The sequence below is a fragment of the Oncorhynchus mykiss genome, chromosome 2 (genome assembly GCF_057628025.1).
Source record: "Oncorhynchus mykiss isolate SJ-2025 chromosome 2, ASM5762802v1, whole genome shotgun sequence".
NCBI classification, from domain to species: Eukaryota; Metazoa; Chordata; class Actinopteri; order Salmoniformes; family Salmonidae; genus Oncorhynchus; species Oncorhynchus mykiss.
In genome coordinates, this window is record NC_143023.1 from 78,877,699 (window position 1) to 78,901,366 (window position 23,668).

Below are 23,668 nucleotides of genomic sequence, written 5' to 3' on the forward strand. Positions count from 1 at the left end.
ATAGAGGGAGCCAAAGAGAGAAAGCTGAAAGCATTCCATAGGCCTCAGTGAATGTCCTGCCTCTGTCTTTATCAGAAAACTAACAGAAACCATATCCAAAAGGACTGACTCCCTAAACGCCTGTCTATCATCACTTGCAACTCATACAGGATGAAAAACATCTTAAAAAGACAAGCAATTATCAACTTTTAGAGACAGAGAGACTCGATTGATTGGGATTTTTATTTTATTTTTTATCTCCTTTCTTTCTTTCTTACTCCCTCTCCTCTCTCTCCCTCTCCCTCTCCCTCTCCCTCTCCCTCTCCTCCCTCTCCCTAGGTCGTGGAATTGATCACTTCTCCCGACTATTTGCACTGGACTCTTGGATGAAGTCAGGACTCAGAAAAAGCATTGGATTGGTTTCGGGAGCAACCACAGTTCCTAAAAAGTGATGACCTGCACCCGAACAGGAGAGGAGTTTGGATGCTGAGTGCTTACATCGAAAGGGTACTAAAAAAGTGATCGGATATCAGTCCTTGTCCGCAACAGGTAACACATTGATTCTTGTTTTAATCCATGTCCTAGTTTGAGGCATAGACAAAATGGCACAGTTCTAAGCAATCTTTTATCTACTGTACTGTATACCATTTCAAGACAACCCCATGGCTATTTGATATAGAGGGTTATCTACTGATCATAGCATGTTTGTATTAGAGACTCAGTCTGATCTGAAATACCACATCTGTGGCCTTGGACCGATTCATGTAAATGTTAGAAGTTTGATTTAGAAAATGGATCTTATTGTAATTCTGGCTTCTCAGACCAAAGCATACATTTTTATAATTACTGAGTCTTGGTAAAAAAAAAAGTCTGTGCCAGACTCTGATGTGTCTCTGAATGGATATAATGTATCTGACAGAGCTGGCAGAGGTGGGGGTGTCACCATTTCATAAAGAACAACTTGAATATTGCTGTGTGTATTACCAACCTCTGTCCCCAAGCAATTTGAATGTTTGTTCTAAATGTGTGCCTTGGTAATAATGGACCAACGAACGTTAGTGGGAGTTTATCATCCTCCCTCAGCCCTCCCAATTGCTCTTAGAAAATAGCCTGACTTGATGTTTAACTATGCTAAATCCGAATGATTAATATTCGATGGTCTTTACCTGGATTGATTCAGATAGACTGAAAGATATTTGTACTGAGCTAAATTTAACTAAACCAACCAGTCCCAACTAAACCAGCCTGAAAAATATACTATTTTGGAAATCATTCTGACAAACGCCCCTGTTTGCTAACAAGCTCAGTGACCAGTGACCATTGTCCCATTGCCGGTAAGATATCCTAAATCATGTCGCCGCATTTTTGTTATTTTTGGTTCAATGAGCAACTATCCCTGTGTCATGACGTTGGCTTGGGGGATAGGTTTATGACAGTCATAAATACCTCTTCCCCCCTTTTTCCTCTCTCTAACCTACTGAGGTTACATAAAAAAAAACCTTGGTTAACATAGAGATTCTGGGAACATCAGTAGGTAGGGGGAAATGAACTATATTCTGAACAATTGAACATATGTGGTGGTACTTAATGAATATGATGTCAGTTCGGTTGTCATCTGAGACATTCTCATCAATGATAGGTTGACATAAACTCTACAGTGGAAAGTCTACACATCAGAGTTATCGGATTCACATGGAATTGTTGTTCAATTTAAATGTTTGAATATGAAATTATTTGTGATGGGATGAAATGTGATTTTAGCTTCTAAAATGTGAGATGTGGGTTTTCATAAGTTAGGGCTGCTCACTCAGTGGCCCGCCTCTGTGAAGGGACATGGGCTATAAAACTTTTCAAACACGCCCTCTTCTCCCTTCCTATATAAAGCCTTGACGACAACAGAACTTCCTGTTCCGAGGATATGAGGACGTCAGAATGGTTCAGATAATAACTACAGAACGAAGCTAATATCAGCATGAGCTTTGGTTACGAATGGTATGAACTTTTGAACTCTTATTCACTACAGAAGTGATACCTGCTAGAGAGTACATTTTTATTGCATTTTCCTTTTCCAAATGGGCGGTAATTTAGAATGCATAAGATGCTGTATTTACGATAGCACAGCTTTTTCCCTTTGTTCCACAGTCTCCCGCTCTTTCACTCAACCTAGCCCCTTTTCCTTTGTGTAACAAGCTGTCATATCTGTTCCGCTCACTAGGGACGTTTTCCTTTATGACGTAATTTGTAATCAAGTTATGATTAATTGTGTGTATGTGAATTCTGTGTGATTAGTTAGGTATTTAGTAAATAAATAATTAAACCTTTTTTCAATTCCTTTATTCAATGTGTTTCTATGGGTTATAATATTAAACGCCAAATTAAATATTTTATAAAATAATTGTTATACCTGAAGGATCCTATAACTCACAATCAAATAGCTAAATGATACATGGTATGACCATCTTAAAACAATTCCTCTCTCTAAACATCAGGAAGCAGGTTGTAAAGGCAACCTTTCTGCCAGCTCTTGATTATTGTGACACCATTTATAAGAAAGCAGCAACCACTACTCTAAAACCCTTGGATATAGTGTACCATAGCGTGCTTCACTTTTTCACAGGTGACAGGTTTAATACTCATCACTGCATCCTTTATCAGAAGGTCGGCTGGATTACTCTAAATTCCCGTAGATCACTTAATTTCTCCCTTTTTGTTTCCAAAGCTCTGCTGCACCAGCTTCCAACATATCTCACTTCTCTGTTAAAGTATAGAAATATGAAGCACCAAACCTGCTCACAGGGTTGGTTAACTCTTGAGGTCCCTCATGCCTCTACCAACCTAGGTAAATCAGCCTTTAGTTTTAATGCCCCCCCATAATATACAAATCCCTGGTGCCAATAGGGCAGTTTAGAACGCTGATGAGGAAGGAATTCACTGAGGTTTGCGAGTGTTTTGGTTGAATGTAAGAATTGATTTGTGTTGTTGAATTGTAATGCATCTGTAACTGCTGCATCTGTAATTTCTCTTTTGCTGTTTTATTGAATTATAATGTTGTTTTGTGAATTGTTTCTTCTCAGGGCACCATTGAGAATGAGATTCTGGTCTTAATTGGATTCCCCTGAATAAATAAAAGTTAATACATAAATACAAATCTTTCTCTCCCATTCCTCCTCCAATTAATTTTCTCCTCTCCACTTTCTCAATCCCCATCTTCCCAAGCTTGTAAACTAACCCTTCAGACAATAAAAATACTTGCATTCCCTCCTCTCTCCCAGTCACATTCCTCCCTTCATCCCTCTCTCGTCCCTCTATCCTCGTCCTTCTTGTATGATGAGTTCATTATGTTTTATACCAGTCATTATCTGATGTCTTTATCCAGGCAGGGAGCTGGGCTGGATTCTGCAACCTAGGAGTTTTATGAAGATGGGGAAAGGTGGTGTGTGTGCGCGTTCATGTGTGTCTGCGCATACTTTTATGTGTATGTGTGTATGTCTGTGTGTGTATGTGTGTGTGTTAACCTTGACCAAGGGCATTGCAGAAGCGTTATGCCACCCTGGGGTCCCAAATTGCAGCCATCTGGTCTGGAGTAGAGAGTAGTGGATTGTGCTTGGGTCTCAGTATTACCATTGGCAGGTTAAAGCTCCTACAGCCCCTGAGATGGCAGTTATACTGGGCTTCTCCATGACTGGGTCATGGCCATTAAAAACAAAACACTAGAATCTGCAAATATCTACAAATACAGTATATTCCTCCAAAATAAATACTCAAAATCCTATATTTATTTGTTACACTGGCTTTTTCAGTTTTTCAGGAGTGTAGCAGAGCAAGGCAATGCAGTTTCCCCGTCATAGCTGTTATTTGGTTATTTGTGTTATCACTTATACATATGTTCTGAAAATCCAACAACATTCCAAAGATAAAACACTGAGCACTCTTTTCTTTTTTCAAACTTTTAGCTTAAAGCTTGTAGGTGTCTGTCTTATCAGACAGGTTCTCCTTTAACCATTATTCACCCAGATAGTACCTTTCAGATAAAGCATTTCTTTCCCACCCGAGATGCTGAGGCTGACATTTGCACAGCTCAGACAGGCAGACAGGGAGGCTCTGCCTGTGTCTCAGACCATTACTGTGTGTGTGTGTATGTGTGTGTGTGTTAGAGATGTGGTGAGATGGGAAGCCTGACATCAAGGCCTGGAGAGACACACACCATAGGGACACAGCAGGGGGTGATGGGAAGGCAGCTGCTCCGGGCGAGTGACTCCTGAAAGCCATGTCAGTGTCAGGGGATCAATATGTGTGTGACTGGCTAAAGGCTATCTGTTACACCTACTGTTTTACACACTGTCTCACAAACCAATCTACACACACCGTCTCACACACTAACCTACACACCTCTACAAGTGAGACAGACAAAATCACAGTCAGACAAATGAACTAGAGGATGAACAGATGGACAGAGATACAGACAAGTAGACAGGCATTCAGGCAGACAAGCAGGTAGGCAGGCAAGCAGACAAGACACAGACCTTTCACACGACTACCTTCTAGACAAGCTTAGTACAACACAGTGCTGCCTAAGCACGATTGTTCCACCAGAGGGCTTGGGTTGACCCCAATAATCAAACTACAGCTTGACCACACACTAGTGGACAGTGTGTCTCTCCATTTGCCCAGCCTGGCCCGGCTTGGCCCAGTGACCAGTGGAGCGGCGTGGCCGTGTGATTGGAGCAGGGAGATCGTCACAACTCTGAGCGTTACATTCCAGCGGGCATAGAGATTAGAGCAGCTAAATGCTGGCTGGGCCATGGATGTGACACACATAAGTTGCATTCATAATGCCCCTTAGCCCTGGGCTAAGGAAGATTTTTTAATTTTTACTCCATATACAAACGTATACATACAAACAACAAATTACAGACGCACACAAACCATGACTACATCTCATCTGCCCAGACCCGCATGCTCACACCCCCATCCTTAGTGCCTGCGTTATTGTTTGCCACAGATTTTTTCATTGTGTTAATTAATGGTCGGATTAAATTATTTCCACGTTTTTAGTCTACGTTTTAGCAAGATGAGTGATGAGAAAAGAATAGTCCAGCCCATTGGATATCTCACTACTCCCCCATATGCCATGTCTTGAAATATGCAGACCGACGGATTAAAAGTATGTTTACATTGCAATACTTCAGACAGCCAACTTTCTAGGTTCCAATAGTTTATATTTTGCACATTCTAAAGTGGGCTAGCGCCAACCTTAGCCCAGTGCTGTCTGGCCCTGCCTTGGAGCAGGGTTAGCACCAAATTTTCGAGGTTAACCCAAAAAACATGGTGCCAAAATAGCCAGTGTAAAACGGGGTCTAGAACAACACCTAGAATACTCACAGTCCAAATCACAAAAGCTGCATTGTCACTTAATTTACATATACTTGTGATGCTTATAATTATTATGCACGTTATTTTGATAGCCAAATTCATACTATTTCATCCTTCCATCTGAGGACAAAAATCAAAATACTTTAATCAGTATGCCTAACAAAAATGGCTGCTATGCCGGCTGGCTAACGTCTTCTCATGTAGCCAACTAAAGCTTCAAACTCTACAGCTGGAAGGGCAGCAAACACTCCATTTTCATCTGTTTTCATAGCTTTTGTAATAACATTTATTTGGATATATCCATGATAATAATAGTTTTGCATGATTTCACCTAGATCAGAAAAGTTTGTTCATTGACAGTATTCTCTGTACAGGGGCGAGATTGTATTTCAAAGTGAAACATTGTTTCCGAGGCTATGAAAAATCCACCTTCCAGAAACAAGTCTCTCACCATTGCTGCTTGCTATAGACCACCCTCAGCCCCCAGCGGTGCCCTGGACACCATATGTGAATTGATTGCCCCCCCATCTATCTTCAGAGCTCGGCTGCTTAACACCCCAGCCATCCCACAATCTAAGCTTGAAGCTCTCAATCTCACACAAATGATTAACAAACCTACTAGGTACAACCCCAAATTCGTAAACACGAGCACCCTCATAGATACAGTATCATCCTAACCAACTTGCCCTCCAAATACACCTCTGCTGTTTTCAACCAAGATCTCAGCGATCACTGCCTGCATCCGTAATTGGTCTGTGGTCAAACAACCACCCCTCATCACTGTCAAACGCTCCCTAAAACACTTCAGTGAGCATGCCTTTCTAATCGACCTGGCCCGGGTATCCTGGAATTATATTGACCCCATCCCGTCAGTAGAGGATGCCTGGTTATTCTTTAAAAGTGCCTCCCTCAACATTTTAAATAAGCATGCCCCATTCAAAAAATGTAGAACCAGGAACAGATATAGCCCTTGGTTCACTCCAGACCTGACTGCCCTTGACCAGCACAAAAACATATTGTGGCGTTCTGCATTACCATTGAATAGCCCCTGTGATATGCAACTATCAGGAAAGTTAGGAACCAATCTACACAGGCAGTTAGGAAAGCTATGGATAGCTTTTTCAAACAGAAATTTGCATCCTGTAGCACAAACTCAAAAAAGTTCTGGGACACTGAAGTCCGTGGAGAAAAAGAGCACCTCCTCCCAGCTTCTCACTGCACTGAGGCTAGGAAACATTGTCACTACCAAAAAATCCACTATAAATGAGAATTTCAATAAGCATTTTTCTACAGCGGGCCATGCTTTCCACCTGGCTACCACTACCCCGGTCAACTGCCCTGCACCCCCCACCGCAATTCTCCAAGTCTCCCCCATTTCTCCTTCACCCAAATCCAGATAGCTGATGTTCTGAAAGAGCTACAAAATCTGGACCCCTACAAATCAGCCGGGCTATAAAGTCTGGACCTTCTCTTTCTAAAATTATTTCCCGAAATTGTTGCAACCCCTATTACTAGCCTCTACAAGCTCTCTTTCGTATCGTCTGAGATTCCCAAAGATTGGAAAGTAGCTGTGATCATCCCCCTCTTCAAAGGGGGAGACACTCTAGACCCAAACTGCTGCAGACCTATATCTATCCTACCCTGCCTTTCTAAGGTCTTCGAAAGCCAAGTTAACAAACAGATTACCGGCCATATCGAATCCCACCGTACCTTCTCCGCTATGCAATCTGGTTTCAGAGCTGGTCATGGGTGCACCTCAGCCACTCTCAAGGTCCTAAACGATATCATAACCGCCATCGATAAGAGACAGTACTGTGCAGCCGTATTCATACACCTAGCCAAGGCTTTCGACTCTGTCAATCACCACATTCTTATCGGCAGACTCAACAGCCTTGGTTTCTCAAATGACTGCCTCGCCTGGTTCACCAACTACTTCTCTGATAGAGTTCAGTGTGTCAAATTGGAAGGCCTGTTGTCCGGACCTCTGGCAGTCTCTATGGGGATGCCTCAGGGTTCAATTCTCTGTATATATCAATGATGTCGCTCTTGCTGCTGTTGATTCTCTGATCCACCTCTACGCAGACGACACCATTCTGTATAATTCTGGCCCTTCTCCAACTGCTCTTAAATGCAAGTAAAACTAAATGCATGCTCTTCAACCGATTGCTGCCCGTACCTGCCCGCAAGTCAAGCATCACTACTCTGGACGGTTCTGACTTAGAATATGTGGACAACAACAAATACCTAGGTGTCTGGTTAGACTGTAAACCCTCCTTCCAGGCTCACATTAAGCATCTCCAATCAAAAATGAAATCTAGAATCAGCTTCTTATTTCGCAACAAAGCATCCGTCACTCATGCTGCCAAACATACCCTCGTAAAACTGACCATCCTACCGATCCTCATATTCGGAGATGTCATCTATAAAATAGCCTCCAACACTCTACTCAACAAATTGGATGCAGTCTATCACAGTGCCATCCGTTTTGTCACCAAAGCCCCATATACAACCCACCACGGTGACCTGTACGCTCTCGTTGGCTGGCCCTCGCTTCATACTCGTTGCCAAACCCACTGGCTCCAGGTCATCTACAAGTCTCTGCTAGGTAAAGCCCTGCCTTATCTCAGCTCACTGGTCACTATAGCAGCACCCACCCGTAGCACGCACTCCAGCAGGTATATCTCACTGGTCACCCGCATAGCCAATTCCTCCTTTGGCCGCCTTTCCTCCCAGTTCTCTGCTGCCAATGACTGGAACGAACTGCAAAAATCACTGAAGCTGGAGACTCCTATCTCCCTCACTAGCTTTAATCACCAGCTGTCAGAGCAGCTCACATATCACTGCACCTGCACCTGTACATAGCCCATCTGTAAATAGCCCATCCAACTACCTCACCTTTGCACCCCAGTATCTCTACTTGCACATTCATCTTCTGCACATCAATCACTCCAGTGTTTAATTGCTATATTGTAATTATTTCGCCACTATGGCCTATTTTATTGCCTTACCTCCCTTAACTTACCTCATTTGCACACCCTGTATATAGACTTTTTCTACTGTATAATTGACTGTATGTTTGTTTATTCCATGTGTAACTCTGTGTTGTTGTATATGTCGAACTCCTTTGCTTTATCTTGGTCAGGTCGCAGTTATAAATGAGAACTTGTTCTCAACTAGCCTACCTGGTTAAATAAAGGTGAAACAATAATAATAAAAATAAAAAAAAAAGGTCAGACAGGCAAACATCAAGGTTTGTAAGGTTTATACAAACCATCACTGTTGGAAATCAAATGCTAGGCTCGAAGCTAGAGGAACTAATGTGTTAATTAATGTATTGTTTATAACATTGGTGGCGTGGTGAGATAGAATGTTGGTTGCATGTTGTGTTTGTCCGTTAGCCCAGGGCTTTGGAATACAAGTATGACTAAAGCTTAGCCCAGGGATAAAAAATGCTTGTTTGAACACAGGCTGATCTATCCCATGGCTAAGAACAGTGCAGTGTGAAAAGGTCTATACAGGACTAAAGGGGAGGAGGAGAGGAGATACTATGTGCAAGGGCTGGAGAGAGAAGTGTATGTGTGTGTGTGTGTGTGTGTGTGTGTGTGTGTGTGTGTGTGTGTGTGTGTGTGTGTGTGTGTGTGTGTGTGTGTGTGTGTGTGTGTGTGTGTGTGTGTGTGTGTGTGTGTGTGCGTGAAAGAGAGAGCATGCACGTTTACTGTACATGTGGGTGTCAGCATGGATGTGTGTGGTATTTCTCTCTCCCTGTAAACCCACTGTAAAACCACCTGAGTGTGGGGATTTTAAAATGTATTTTTTCTCCCTGCTCTGCTAGATGCTCAGAATGTTATTAATCAGACTTACCTTGGCCTGGCCTCAATGTTGCGCTGCTGAAAAAGAAAAGGGAGACAGTAGTTTTAATACAGGGGCCAATAACACAGAGGTGCTGTAGCTACACAGCTGGCATGCCTTCACAAATCAAAAGCTATTCAGACACTTAGCAGTTCTTTAATACATTCACACTGTAGGAATTATTATATACTTACTATATCACTACCTGTAGATGACGTGTACTACCCAAGGATAAAAAAGGGCTTAAGAAAGTGTCTGAGAATGAGTGTCTGTGTGATACTGGCTTTGAGACAGTGCCTTAATGACAGCTTTACAGTGTGACTTAGTAAGCGTGTGACCGTGTTACTGAGTGACTGTGAGTGTGAGACAGTGGCTTTCACATATCATTGTGTCACATGAGAGGAGAGTAAATGAATAAAGCGGTGGAGCTCTACTCTGACAGTAGACACTGTTCACACTTTAATTAGCAGCCACCAGCCCAGACAGCAGCTAGTGGAGGACCACAGAGACTAACTATACAGCACTGTACTGTATCTTCCCTCAAAGGACCCTGAGCCGCTAACGCCATCTCTCTGCTTTTCATTAAAACAAGACAACAGAATACTGCCATAGTTCTTCCCACTTAGTTCCCACATCTCATTGGAATTGGTGCAGAATTCAAATGAATTCAAAAGGTGAATGTAAAAATAAGAACATATTGTGAGGCCGGGTGGTGTTTAGTTTACCATTAAACAACGGGTGGGTCTAATCCTGAATACTAATTTGTTAAAAATGCATTCCAGTCAGTGTCTATTCGAAAGTTACCACCGGCTAAATCTATGACGTTAAAATGCCTATTTACTCTGTTCCATCTGACTGCATAATCCACTGTCTCATCAGCCCAGCCAGGCATCTCCACTATAAATAGCATCTAGACATTATCTCACATTTCTATTTAGACTAACATTTCATTTTCAACAGTGGAGATTTGTATTAATCTTGCTGCTTGTCTCTCCAACATTTGCAACAGTGTTTCAATATTCAAATGCGATCTATAGCTGTCCCATAGTAATGAGTTGGGATGAGACAGACAGGCAGGCAGCCTTTCTCAGCCAGTCGAAATCATGAATCAGCATAATTTTTGTGGATATATACAAAGAACTGTCAATAGAAAACAGGTCAAATGAAACGAAGTGTAGCTAGTTTGCTGTCTTTCCAGCTTCAGATTGAAGTGATTGTGTTATCTGTGTTGTTGGGTAGCTCCTCTGAACAACAGTGTTCTGACGATAAAGCACATTTTAACAACAGGCGATATCGCGCATCATTAGCTCATTGTTATGGATGTATCCAAATAAATGTCACTAGAAAACAGCTTAAACAAATGCAGCTAGTTTGCTGTTATTCTGGCTGCACTGTTTGACGTGACTGTAAATTAGCCGTAGTTGGCTAGCTAGAAAGCAAGCGATTAGAACAGTGTCTCGGGCCTAACAAAACCTGTACCAATATATCCTCCAAACACCGGCTTCTCTGGCATTATCACTTAATTGTAACCCAGGTCCGATGTAGGTGAAAACATACTGTAGAATGAGTGGTCTACAGTGATGGCAGTAATTGTTCAGTCACTATGAGCTTTACTTTCTAGACTATTGGTTGTCTAAGATCAGCCCCTCTGCCCCTCACTGTGAACCAGGTCAGGACCATGTTAGGTCTGGTTCACGACCAGGTCAGGACCAGGTTAGATTTGGTTCAGGACCAGGTTAGGTCTGATTCAGGACCAGGTTAGGTACAGTTCAGGCCTGGGTCAACACAGTCCGCACACCTGGCATTTAATGATTGACTAATGGCTGATTGGACCAGCTGACTATACACTCCTCTGCCAAACTCATACACACACTTGCTCACACAGAAATGTGGACACTACTGTAACTTGCTTACACAAACAGCCACACACATTCTAGTACGCACAATAACACAGACTCATACGGGAGCAAACACACCTCACACAATTCAATGGAATGTGTTTCTTTGTGTATTGATGCACTGGGGCATGTGAAAAAGTCAGTGTGCATGACTGTCTATCTGTATGGGTGGAGGCATTCCTTCCTGTCTGTGTCACTCTTGGAATACGTGTGAGTGTGACAAAAATGTGTATTTCAGAAAGTCTAATCAGTGTCTGTGTCAACACGATTATGTGCACTGTACACACATAGAGCAAATACATTTTGGTACTTTCCTGGCAGTTTTTACAGTACAACATAAGCATAGGTAAATGAGTGTGCTCGCCCGGATTTATTCTGCTATGTGTGTGTGTTCTCTGACTATTTGTGTATGCTACGTGAGGTGATGTGTGTGCGTGTGTTCTGTGAGACAGCCTGAGAGATGGTTTCCTCTGGGGTGACAGATAAGTGCTCAGTAATCATGGTGTGTGGTGATTGGAGGGTAAACACAGCGGCGTACGTCTGTACAGCTGCTTACCTACTGCCCGCACCGCTCTTTATTGATTTAATGACAGATCTGTAGATTACACTGGAAAACAGGAGCCCATGCATTTCTGTAATACATAACAAATGGCCCATTCTTTATCAGTCTTGCCTCTAGTTAGACTAACTGCTTAGCGAGCACACACACACACACACACACACACACACACACACACACACACACACAGAACTGAAACTCGCTGGAGAATGATTAGATTGTGTGTATAAATTGGTGTTAAGGGCTTCTTTCCATCTCATTCTCCATTTCGTATCTCTTGCAAACACACAGAGATATAAATGCATGCACACACACTCTTTTTATTTGTACCTCATCATGCACACACACACAATGAAATATTTTACATCAGCAGATGTCACAAAGTGCTTATACAGAAACCAAGCCTAAAATCCCAAAGAGCAAACAATGCAGATGTAGAAGCACGGTGGCACACACACCTAAGTGCCACTGTAGGAGCTCAGACAGTCTCTCTCTCGCTGTCTCTCTCTCTCCTCGATGTCTCTAAGTCACAGCAGGCATTACTCACTGCAGCAATGACTTCCAGAAGAGAACAAACAGGGCAACCATCACCATCCAATTAGGGCCTTAATGAACTCGGGCCTACCACTGGCCCATTTCTCAAACCAGGAAACCAATCGGCAGGCCGACCACAGCCATTAATACAGCCTACCTTCCCTCTCTCCCTGACTGCCTGACTGGGAGCCTGAAGTAGTTTTAAACTATAGCAGGTGAGTAATGGGCCAGCAGGATCTTTAATTTAACCCTGTAAGTAATGAGAGCTTTCTCTTAACTAGTATGAGGGAGGAGGAGTGTGTGGAGAAGGGGTGTGTGTGCATGTGAGAGAGAATACATGCACAGTACCAGTCAAAAGTTTGGACACCTACTCATTCAAGGGTTGTTCTTTATTTTTACTATTTTATACATTGTAGATGTCACGACTTCTGCCGAAGACAGCCCCTCTCCTTGTTCGGGTGACGTTCGGGGATCGACGTCACCGTCTGTCTAGCCATCGATGATCCATTTTTCGTATATCTATTTGTCTTGTCTTGTTTCCATACACACCTGGTTTACATTTCCCCAATTAAGCTACTTGTATTTAACCCTCTGTTTCCCATCATGTGGTGTGTGTAATTATTTTCATGTTAGGTAGTGTTAGTTTACGCGCTCCACTTTTATGTTCCGTTTTTTTGAGCGCGTTTGTTTCATGTAGTGCTCTCGTTTTTGGAACTATAATAAAAGTGCGCCTGTTCATTGTATCTGCTCTCCTGCACTTGACTTCGCCTCCAATACACCATCCTGACAGTAGAATAATAGTGACGACATCGGAACCTCTGCTGCAGAGGATACATTCATTGGAGTTAAAGGCGTCAGAAATTGCAGCCCAAATAAATGCTTCACAGAGTTCAGTAACAGACACATCTCAACATCAACTGTTCAGAGGAGACTGCGTGACTCAGGCCTGCTTCAAAGAAACCACTACTAAAGGACACCAATAACAAGAAGAGATTTGCTTGGGCCAAGAAACACGAGCAATGGACATTAGACCGGTGGAGATCTGTCCTTTGGTCTGATAAGTCCAAATGTGAGATTTTTTGGTTCCAACTGTTGTGTCTTTGTGAGATGCAGAGTAGGTGAACGGATGATCTCCCCATGGTGGGGTCCCACCATGAAGCATGGAGCAGGAGGTGTGATGGTGTTGGGGTGCTTTACTGGTGACACTGTCTGATTAATTTAGATTTCAAGGCATAATTAACCAGCATGGCTACCACAGCATACTGCAGAAATACGCCATCCCATCTAGTTCGCGCTTAGTGGGAATAATATTTGTTTTTCAACAGGACAATGACTGAACACACCTCCTGGCTGTGTAAGGGTTATTTGACCAATAAGGAGAGTGATGGAGTGCTGCATCAGATGACCTGGCCTCCACAATCACCCGACCTCAACCCAATTGAGATAGTTTGAGATGAGTTGGACCGCAGAGTGAAGGAAAAGCAGCCAACAAGTGCTCAGCACATATGAGAACTCCTTCTATACTGTTGGAAAAGCATTCCAGGTGAAGCTGGTTGAGAGAATGCCAAGAGCATGCAAAGCTGTCATCAAGGCAAAGGGTGGCGACTTTGAAAAACCTAAACATCTAAATCACATTTTGATTTGTTTAACACTTTTGTGGTTACTACATGATTCCATATGTATTATTTCATAGTTTTGAGTGTCCAAACTTTTGACTGATATTGTTCGCAGTTGAACAAAACAATCTGAAAAATTTCCAAAATGTTAGCTTATTCCAAACATTTGACTGGTACTGTACATTACATGACCCAACGTATGTGGACACCTGCTCGTGGAACATCTCAATCCAAAATGATGGGCATTAATACGTAGTTGGTCCCCCCCTTTGCTGCTATAACAGCCTCCACTCTTCTGAGAAGGCTTTCCACTAGATGTTGGAACATTGCTGCGGGACTTTTTCCATTCAGCCACAAGAGCATTAGTGAGGTCGGGCCCCGATGTTGGCCGATTAGGCCTGACTCGCAGTGGGCGTTCCAATTCATCCCAAAGATGTTTGATGGGGTTGAGGTCAGGGCTTTGTGCAGGCCAGTCTAGTTCTTCCACACCGATCTCGACAAACCAATTCTGTATGGACCTCGCCTTGTCCACAGGGACATTGTCATGCTGAAATAGGAAAGTGCCTTCGCCAAACTGTTGCCACAATATTGGAAGCATAGAATCGTCTATTATGTCATTGTATGCTGTAGCCTTAAGATTTCCCTTCACTGGAACTAAAAGGCATAGCCCGAACCATGAAAAACAGCCCCAGACCATTATTCCTCCTGCACCAAACTGCATTCGGGCAGTTAGCGTTCTCCTGGCATCCGCCAAACCCAGATTCGTACGTCGGGCTGACAGATGATGAAGCGTGATTCATCACTCCAGAAAAAGACATTCCACTACTCCAGAGTCCAATGGTGGTGAGCTTTACACCACTCCAGCCGATGCTTGCCATTGCGCATGGTGATCTTAGGCTTGTGTGCGGCTGCTCGGCCATGGAAATCCATTTCATGAAGCTTCCGACGAATAGTTGTTGTGCTGACATTGCTTCCAGAGGCAGTTTGGAACTTGGAGTGTTGCAACCGAGGATGATATCTACGTGCTTCAGCACTCGGCGGCTGAGCCATTGGCTGAGCCGTTGTCTCTCCTAGACATTTCCACTTCACAATAACAGCATTTACAGTTGACCGGGGCAGGTCTAGCAGGGCAGAAATTTTACAAACTGACTTGTTATAAAGGTGGCATCCTATGACGGTGCCACGTTGAATGTCACTAAGCTTTTCAGACCATTCCACTGCCAATGTTTGTCTATGGAGATTACATAACTGTGTGCTCGATTCTATACACCTGCCAGCAACAGGTGTGGCGCCAAATCCACTCTTTTGAAGGGGTGTCCACATACCTTTGTATAAATAGTGTGCATACTGTAAAAAATATAAACGCAACATTTAAAGTGTTGGTCCCATGTTTCATGAGCTGAAATAAAAGATCCCAGAAATGTTTAATACGCACATAAAGCTTATTTCTTTCAAATTTTGTGCACACATTTGTTTACATCCCTGTTAGTGAGCATTTCTCACTTGACAAGATAATCCATGCACCTGACAGGTGTGGCATATCAAGAATCTGATTTAACAGTATGATCATTAAACAGGTGTACCTTGTGCTGGGGAAAATAAAAGGCCACTCTAAAATGTACCGTTTTGTAACACAACACAGTGTCACAGATGTATTTTGAGGGACCATGCAATTGGCATGCGGACTGCAGGAATGTCCACCAGAGCTGTTGCAATATAATTAAATGTTCATTTCTTCACAATAAACCGCCTCCAACGTCGTTTTAGAGAATTTGTCCCTATGTCCAACCGGTCTCAAAATTGCAGACCACGTGTAACCTCACCAGCTCACAACCTCTACATCCGGCTTCTTAACCTGCAGGATTGTCTGACACCAGCCACCCGGACAGTTTATGAAACTGAGGAGTATTTCTGTCTTTAATAAAGTATTTTTGTGGGGACAAACTCATTCTGATTGGCAGGTCCTGGCTCCTCAGTGGGTGGGCCTGGCTCCCAAGAGGCCTATCCCCTCCCAGGCCCACCCATGGCTTCGCCCCTGCCCAGTCATGTGAAATCCATAGATTAGGGCCTAATTAATTTAATTTAATTGACTTATTTCCTTATATGAACTCAGTAAAATCATTGTGAGAAAACATGTCTGTGTATATTTGTGCATTTGAGTAATGGTGTGGGCATGTGAGAACATAACCTTGGTAGAGATTGGTATGTAGAATAGGTGGTAGAGTATTTCCAGCTGTTGTGTGTGTGTGTGTGTGTGTGGGTGCATACGTGTGTGCAGTCAGAGGACATACACAGCTACACTTAAGCCCTTGGCTATGCAGTGCAAAACATGTTTACATCTAAGAACCCACCATAGTTTTACACACGCTGCTTTCCAATAAAAAAAAGCTTGTATAAAGTCATTTTTATTCCTGTACACTTCATACCAATCAACATGAAGCTGCCTGCTATGCCTTTCATATATCCTAGTGTGATGGGTCAAATATAAAGTCTTTGCTGCTTTAAACAGATCCAAGATCAGTAACATCTACCTTGACCATGGTGGTGTATAAGGGAGAGATGCCTCACCACTGGTCTGGGGCTCGGGCCAGGTGCTCCTGCCTGGACTAGGGCTGCTATTGCTGCCCCAGGCTGTGCCCCAGCCTGGTCCAGCTGGCCCAGTTGCTGTGTGATGCAGGCCATCTCCTCCTGGAGCCGCTTGGTGTGGATGGTGATCTCAGCGATATTCTCAGCGGCGGCGGCAGTCAGGAAGGCTTCCTTCAGGTCAACCAGGTGGAGGGTCCTCTTCTCCTCCAGACGAACCAGCCGGTAGAGGTCATCAAACTGATTGTTGACATACGCCTCCAACTGCTCTGTAGACATCTGAAGAGACAGAGGGAATGAGAAAGAGAGAGAGATATAGTAAATATTTCAGTTCAACTACTTTTGGAGAGAGATGGAAGGAGAATGTGAAGAAATTAGAGGAAGAAGCGGAGGATGAGAGGGACTACAGACACACGTCTACAGACACACGCCCCGTATTATAAATTAATGTTGTTTTTGTCAACAACACTTTCCGCATTCAACTGGTCTATAGACATGTTATTAGACGGACTATAAACCAGCCTTAAGATGGAAACGAAGGTGAGAGGGAGAGAGTGTGTTAGGAAGATGAAGAAGGTCAAATATGGAGAAGAACGTGAAGAAAGTGAGAGAGAGTTCAGTAAGGTGAGGAGATACATTACTGTCATTTCAAATGAACTTGAATGAACTACCTTTGTAGGATATAAATTATTGAGATATAGACCTAAAACAGGGAAAAGAGACGGAGAAGTAGAGAGCCAGTGCATAATTGTAGAAGTAAAAGAGAGACGAGGAGATTATAAAATAACAGAGGATGATGGGGTAAAAGACTAGAGCAACAAGGTGACAGAGAGAAGGAGGAACGGAGAGCGACAGAAAGATGAAGAGAGAGAGAGATAGAGAGACAAAGATTTCACTTTTTTAAATTATCTATTTCACTTGCTTTGGCAATGTAAACATATGTTTCCCATGCCAATAAAGCCCTTTGAATTGATTTGAATTGAGAGAGAGTGAGTGAGAGTGAAAAGGGGATGGGGCCTCAACCTCCTCTTTTTCTCTGTTTCACGCTTTCGGAGTGTCAAATTAATGATCTTCCTCTCTCTCTGTGCAGGGCCGGTTCAAGGCATAAGCGACATAAGCGGTCGTTTAGGGCCCCCGGTCACTAAGGGTCTCAACTTACTGTTGAGAGTAAGAATAGTAGAATACACATGGTGCAATTTCAAAATGTGGTTGTGCATCAGCAGTTTTTCTCTTGTTATGTCAGTCAGTGACAGTCACTCAATTAGTCATGTCAGCTATCACTTTTTAGATTGGTAGTTAGTCTAGTCAGCTATCTAAACTTGTAGTAACCATGGCCGAATACCAACGTTTTTCATAATGAATCTTGTTCTAGAGACAGCTCTGCAGAATGGTCACTAGCTGGTACAGCCACAAAGTCATACAAATCTGTTTTTAAACCTTAACCACACTGCTAACCATAATGCCTAACTAACCTTAAATTAAGACCAAAAATCTAAATGTTGGCTTTCATGAATTTTTACAATATAGCCAAGTTGGATTTTGCAGGTGGTCTATCTCAGGGGAAATCACTCAGTTATGACAATAAGCACGTGACCAAGGGCCCTTACCTCCAGGAGGCTCCTATTGACTTTGTTAATCATTCTTCTTCAGATATCATATTAACATGGCATAAGTCATTGCAAAATGTGTAGAATTGCAGTAAATTAGCTGTAAAACTGCAAGTAGTTTATCTCTGCCCCATGGTAAAATCAGTAGAATTGCATGAAATGTGTTATACAACTGCAACATTTTCTCTTCGCCCCTCTTCGTGTACTAGAATTGTAGAATACTTCCTTTAGAATTACTATATTTTCTCTCCACCCCAAGGCAAAATGTGTAGAATTGCAAGAAAATAACTAAACATTTTCTCTTCACCTTGAAGAGAGGGGCCACCAAAATGTTTTGCCACTAGATGGGGGGGGGGGGGGGGGTCTCCCAACCAAATCTCGCTTAGGGCCCCCAAAAGCCTAGAGCCAGTCCTGTGTCTGTGCCATGTGGTTGCTACCTGGTTGCAGCCTGGCATGGTGCATCTCCTCCCCAGGCCCTCCTCCATGGCTCCAGTCTGCAGATAGAGTCTTCAGAGCCCCTCTGCCATGCCATCTGTTTGGCTTTCAGGGCAATTGAACTGCTTACTGAGACTCCCTGTAATCCATTTCCCATCTCCCAATGCCGCCGAGCTCTCTTTAGCTATGACTCATTAGAATATGACACCTCCACTAGCAGGCCCCTCACTGGGATGCCTCTGCCTCTGCCTCCAACACAACACAACATTTGATTTGACAACGTAGATGGTGAAGCGTTGAGGAGCACCGCACAGCCCCCTGTCAAGGTCCCCTGACACCCCCTATGCCCTCACGTCATCTCACTTCCCTCCCACATCTACCCTCACCTCCACTCATCCTTCCCCTCCCCATAACTGCTCAAGTGGAGCTGTTTCAAAGAAGTTGCCAAAGCTGGGGGCATTGGGGACCAAAGTCTTGTCAGTTATTGGCATCTCTGCACAAGCAATCAGATTCTCCAAATTACTCCCTAACTCAACAAAGAGATGTAACATTTTTGATTTACTTCCTTCATATGGGGGAGTTGAAAAATGTCTGTCCTTCATTCTGATTCCAGGTGATCGAATCACAGCAAATTAGTAGTCACAGAACCAGTGTACTGATTCTAGAAGTGATTTTTTCTGTCCCATTTCACCTATTGGCGGGTAATTCCACGGCAATGGAATTACGCTTTGGCTCTGATTTTTCACTTCGGCATACATTTTAAACAAAAACCATTGATTTCAAAGTTTAACAAACTATAAAACTCTATATGGGTTCCGGAGTGGCGCTGTGGTCTAAGGCACTTCATTCTAACTGAGTTGTGGGTGAAAAAAAAGGTACAATTGTTGGCTATACTATCTGTGGCTGGATTCCAATAAGAATGCTATACCACTTTGCAAGCCAGAAAAATGTGACTTGCCAATGTGGCCTGCAAACAATGAGATTCAGACCGGTGTGTTAGGTTAAAACGAGTCTGTTAAAGTATGGTATTGTAAAACAAAGTAATGTATAGTCATAAATAATTACATTTTATGATAAAATATTGACTTAGGCACTCACTTGTTGAAGGCTACAAGACTGAAAGCCATCAAATGCAACAATCATGTCTCTGTCACTAGCAAACACAATCGTGGGTGGTACGGGTACCTAAGAGATAAATATGGAAATAAGGCTTAGTGTTAAAACAATAACCCAAAACGAGTCACTAATTGCCTAACACTGAGAAAGTGTAACAGCATCAGCTCTAAGGAAGTGTTAAAGGAGAAGTGTTTTCTAAAAACAAATCTCTATTTGTTATGTAATTGGCATGTTATAGAAGGGTCCCTTTTGTATATTGAAATCACGGGGTGCTTTCACACACTTGTAAAATCTATGCCATGGTGTACTGAAGTTGTTCTGGCAGCTCGTGGAGGTCCAACACACTATTAAGACATGTTGGTGTTTCCTTTATTTGGTAGTTACCTGTAGCAGCAGGCATAACATGGAGAATGGAGAAGCTGGATAGGGGAATCGGCTTGAGTCGACCAAAACGGAATATAACATTGCAGATACAGTTTGGAATGACACAATTTAATGTGTACAACATCTAAAGACCTGCATCACCATACTGAGAGCTTTGCTGTTTCTAAAATGACGTATTTGGGTGTTTTGGGAGCCTTTGTTCATGTTTTTTCAGGACCCCATGCTACTTAACAAGGTTTCTCAAAAATGTGAAATCACAAAAAAGGTTTCTAGACCCTTCCGTAACATACCATTTACATAAAATATAGAGATCTGGTTGTAGAAAATGTAAGTTCTCCTGTAATTAAAGTCGGAATATGTTACACCCATGTAAGTTTATCAACACTTAGAAAACTATTAGTTTAAAACTATTTGAGATGGTCAAATATACTTTCAAAGAAAGTTTTCAAATTTAACACTGTGTGGTGAAATTCCGATCTCAAATTTGCTGTGTTCATGTCATCAATCTGACACGGTGACACATTTTCTCACCACCTCTACTATCCTCCAGGGCCTCCAGTGAACCCCCATGCCCTCTGCTGCTGGGTCCCTACAACTCCTGCACCAGAGCGGATGGTGCGCGCTCCTACCACTGGCCCTCTGTTTATGGAGCATGGCCCTCTGCCCTTGGACCTCTCTCCCTGGTAGTCCTGATAGTGAGAGGGGAAGCAGCCATGCGTGCTAATCTTAATTTACACTGGAGCAGACTGAGGCCTCCAACTGGGGCTACCGGAGAGAGAGAGAGAGGGTACAGGGCTCAACAAGGGGAGGGGGGAGGGAAAGAGATAGAGAGGGCACTGGCAAGTGTTTGTACATTGGGCCACTGTGCCTCTGAGGCTACACGAAGACAGACAACGACTGTTTGGTATCAAAATGTTAAAGAGAAGAGTTGTGATCTGTGTTTGACTAAATATAGCAAATTTCTTAAACATTGGTCATGAGAGAGAGAGTGCTGTGCACATGACTGCAGAAGTCTATACAGTGTACACTCCAATGAAATTGACAACGGACAGTGGCTCCTTTGGGGTTGGAGATTCAGAACGTGGTGCTACCAATTAGTACTGATAGAGAATGCTAACAGAGCCAACACTCAGAAATAGACCAAAGCAACGGTCACAACCAGCTAATCAAGTCATTTATAAGAAACAGGAAAACATTACCTACTTAGCTCCAAAACAGCTAAAGCCTGTATGTGTTTACAATTTTCTTTAACGATCACTTGAACTCATAGTCATGCATACATTTGAAATCTTTAGCATACATATGCCCTAACGGCTACGGAAGATTAGAAAACATCTTGGGCTTGGCCATTAGGGATAGGGATATCCTTGTCGGTAGGGATAGGGATATCGGTAGGTAGGGATATCCTTGTCTCATTGCACACCAGCGACTCCTGTGGTGGGCCGGGCGCAGTGCACGCTAACAAAGGTTGCCAGGTGCACGGTGTTTCCTCCGACACATTGGTGCGGCTGGCTTCCGGGTTGGATGCGCGCTGTGTTAAGAAGCAGTGCGGCTTGGTTGGGTTGTTGTTAATGTAATTTCATAATTCCAATATGTTTTCATTAATTGAATTCACTTAGTCTATTTTATGAGAATTTGTAAGATTCTTATTTGCATAAAATAGACAGAGACCAGTCTTATCAAAATTAGATAATAGTATTTATTCTCGGAGCGCGCTCCCATGTAACCACGAACAACAGTTTATATACAAAATATGACGTCATAGGTTATAAAATGTTTTTCCTCCTATCACCCAGGACCCAACAAAGTTGAAAAGTTTATTCCCACCCACTAGCTCGCTCACTCCAGACACACACTTATCTATTAACTTCTGGAATCTTCACCTTCATCCATCACTATTTAGAAGACAGTTTCAGATAATGGAAAACCCAGGAAAACACCTTATCTAAACATCCCAGAGCTAAGTTATGTTGGTTCAACCATAGGTTAACGACCCTTTGTGCTTACTTAAAAACCCACAATTCCAGTCTTCTCCAACCTGGCTGGAATGGTATTTATTTTATTTAATTACTCCCTGTTTCATGCTACACAATCCCTTCCTTATGAATTAATATTATTAATCAGATATAATAAAACAGAGCATAAGTTTCATTAGTTATAGTTCTATTTAAAATGTAGATATTGTTTAGTCATTATTCATAAAATTCCTAACAGTTGTGTATCGGAGGACGCATGACTTTCAACCTTCGTCTCTCCCGATCCCGTACGGGAGTTGTAGCGATGAGACAAGATAGTAGCTACTAACAATTGCATACCACAAAATTGGGAGAAAAAAAGGGGGTAAAATTCAACAACAAAAAAAAGACAAAATACTTGTATTTTGAAATGTATTTAATTAAAATATATGTATTTTAAAATATAGGAATTTATTTTCAAGTAGCCGGCCCTAGCAGCAACATTCTCAGTAATGGCTACAGAAATGTTTTACTAGCCAGGACTGCGATATGTTGTTGTTTATCAACCTTTGTTGCACTGTAAGTCACTCTGGATAAGAGTGTCTGCTAAATGACCAAAATGTTAATGTATATGTGAAAATGTACATACCAAAATTAACTACAAAGCACACTGGGTATTATTATTGGCCTTGTTTCAGGGTCATGTCTAGATGAGACAGCTTAATTCTCTTAACCTGCTATGTTCAGTCTCCTAATCTGCTGCGTAAATTCCCCTAAATCTGCCAAGAAAAGTACATTTTTACAAAAGCTATATCCCTTCTAGGCAAAACCTTGTTTCAGGGCGGAGCTCATAAGAATAATACTCTGCATGCTTTGCGATTGTCCATTTTTACATACGCATTAAGTCAATTTAGCAGATGCAGCTTACTGATCACTGCACCTGTACACAGCCCATCTGTAAATAGCCCACCCAACTACCCCATCCCCATATTGTTTTTTAGTTTTTTTGCACCTAAGTATCTCTACTTGCACATCATCATCTGCACATCTATCACTCCAGTGTTAATGCTAAATTGTAATTATTTCGCCACTATGGCCTATTTATTGCCTTCTACATTTGCACACACTGTATATAGATTTTTCTATTGTGTTATTGACTGTATGTTTGTTTATCCCATGTGTAACTCTGTGCTGTTGTGTTTGTCACACTGCTTTACTATATCTAGGCCAGGTGGCAGTTGTAAATGAGAACTTCTTCTCAACTGGCCGACCTGGTAAAATAAAGGTGAAATAAAATAAAACAAAAAAAATAACACAACATAGTGCCATCAGACTTCTGATACCAATGCAAAGTGAAAGGGGGCCAAAAAATGGTGAACCACTATAAAACAAGTGATATAGAAAAGTATTTGGTATTTTGAAAATACTAATTAGAGTTCTCGAAAGTATCTTGTTACAAAATACATTGGAGTGTAGTTCAGCCCAGCGTAATACAAATTATATAATACTCAGAAGTAACTGAAATGCATATTTAAAATACATACTGCGCATCTCTGTGTACACTTGTTATGAAACTTTCTGTGAAGGTCATTTCCTCCCATATAGGTCCTGCTGGTGCTCATCCCCAGTCCCAGGGTATCTGTAATGTTTTTAAAAGGGCTAAAAAGCATTAATGGAACATTAGGAGCAAATGACTTTGAACGGTCAGTCCCTCCCTCTGGCAACAATGGCCCCACTCCAAATTAACACTTTTCCAGGGAGATCCAAAGCCCCATTCTGC

General features: G+C 42.4%; 1 protein-coding gene and 1 long non-coding RNA gene across 3 annotated transcripts in view; both read right to left on the reverse strand.

Moving 5' to 3' along the window:
* The window catches only part of LOC149985241 (uncharacterized), a 1,026,866-nt gene that overhangs the window by 335,559 nt on the left and 667,639 nt on the right, over window positions 1-23,668 (reverse strand). The gene's annotated exons all lie outside the window — the stretch shown is intronic.
* Window positions 1-23,668, reverse strand: part of LOC110497088 (tripartite motif-containing protein 44) — a 74,170-nt gene that overhangs the window by 29,910 nt on the left and 20,592 nt on the right. The window contains exons 4-5 of one of the 2 annotated variants that reach the window (XM_021573089.3): window positions 16,377-16,670; window positions 9,214-9,239 (exon numbers count right to left, since the gene is read on the reverse strand). In XM_021573089.3, the coding sequence (XP_021428764.3) occupies window positions 9,214-9,239; window positions 16,377-16,670 (320 nt within the window). The remainder of the gene's footprint in view (window positions 1-9,213; window positions 9,240-16,376; window positions 16,671-23,668) is intronic. The other variant, XM_021573104.3, reaches the window with a different exon arrangement.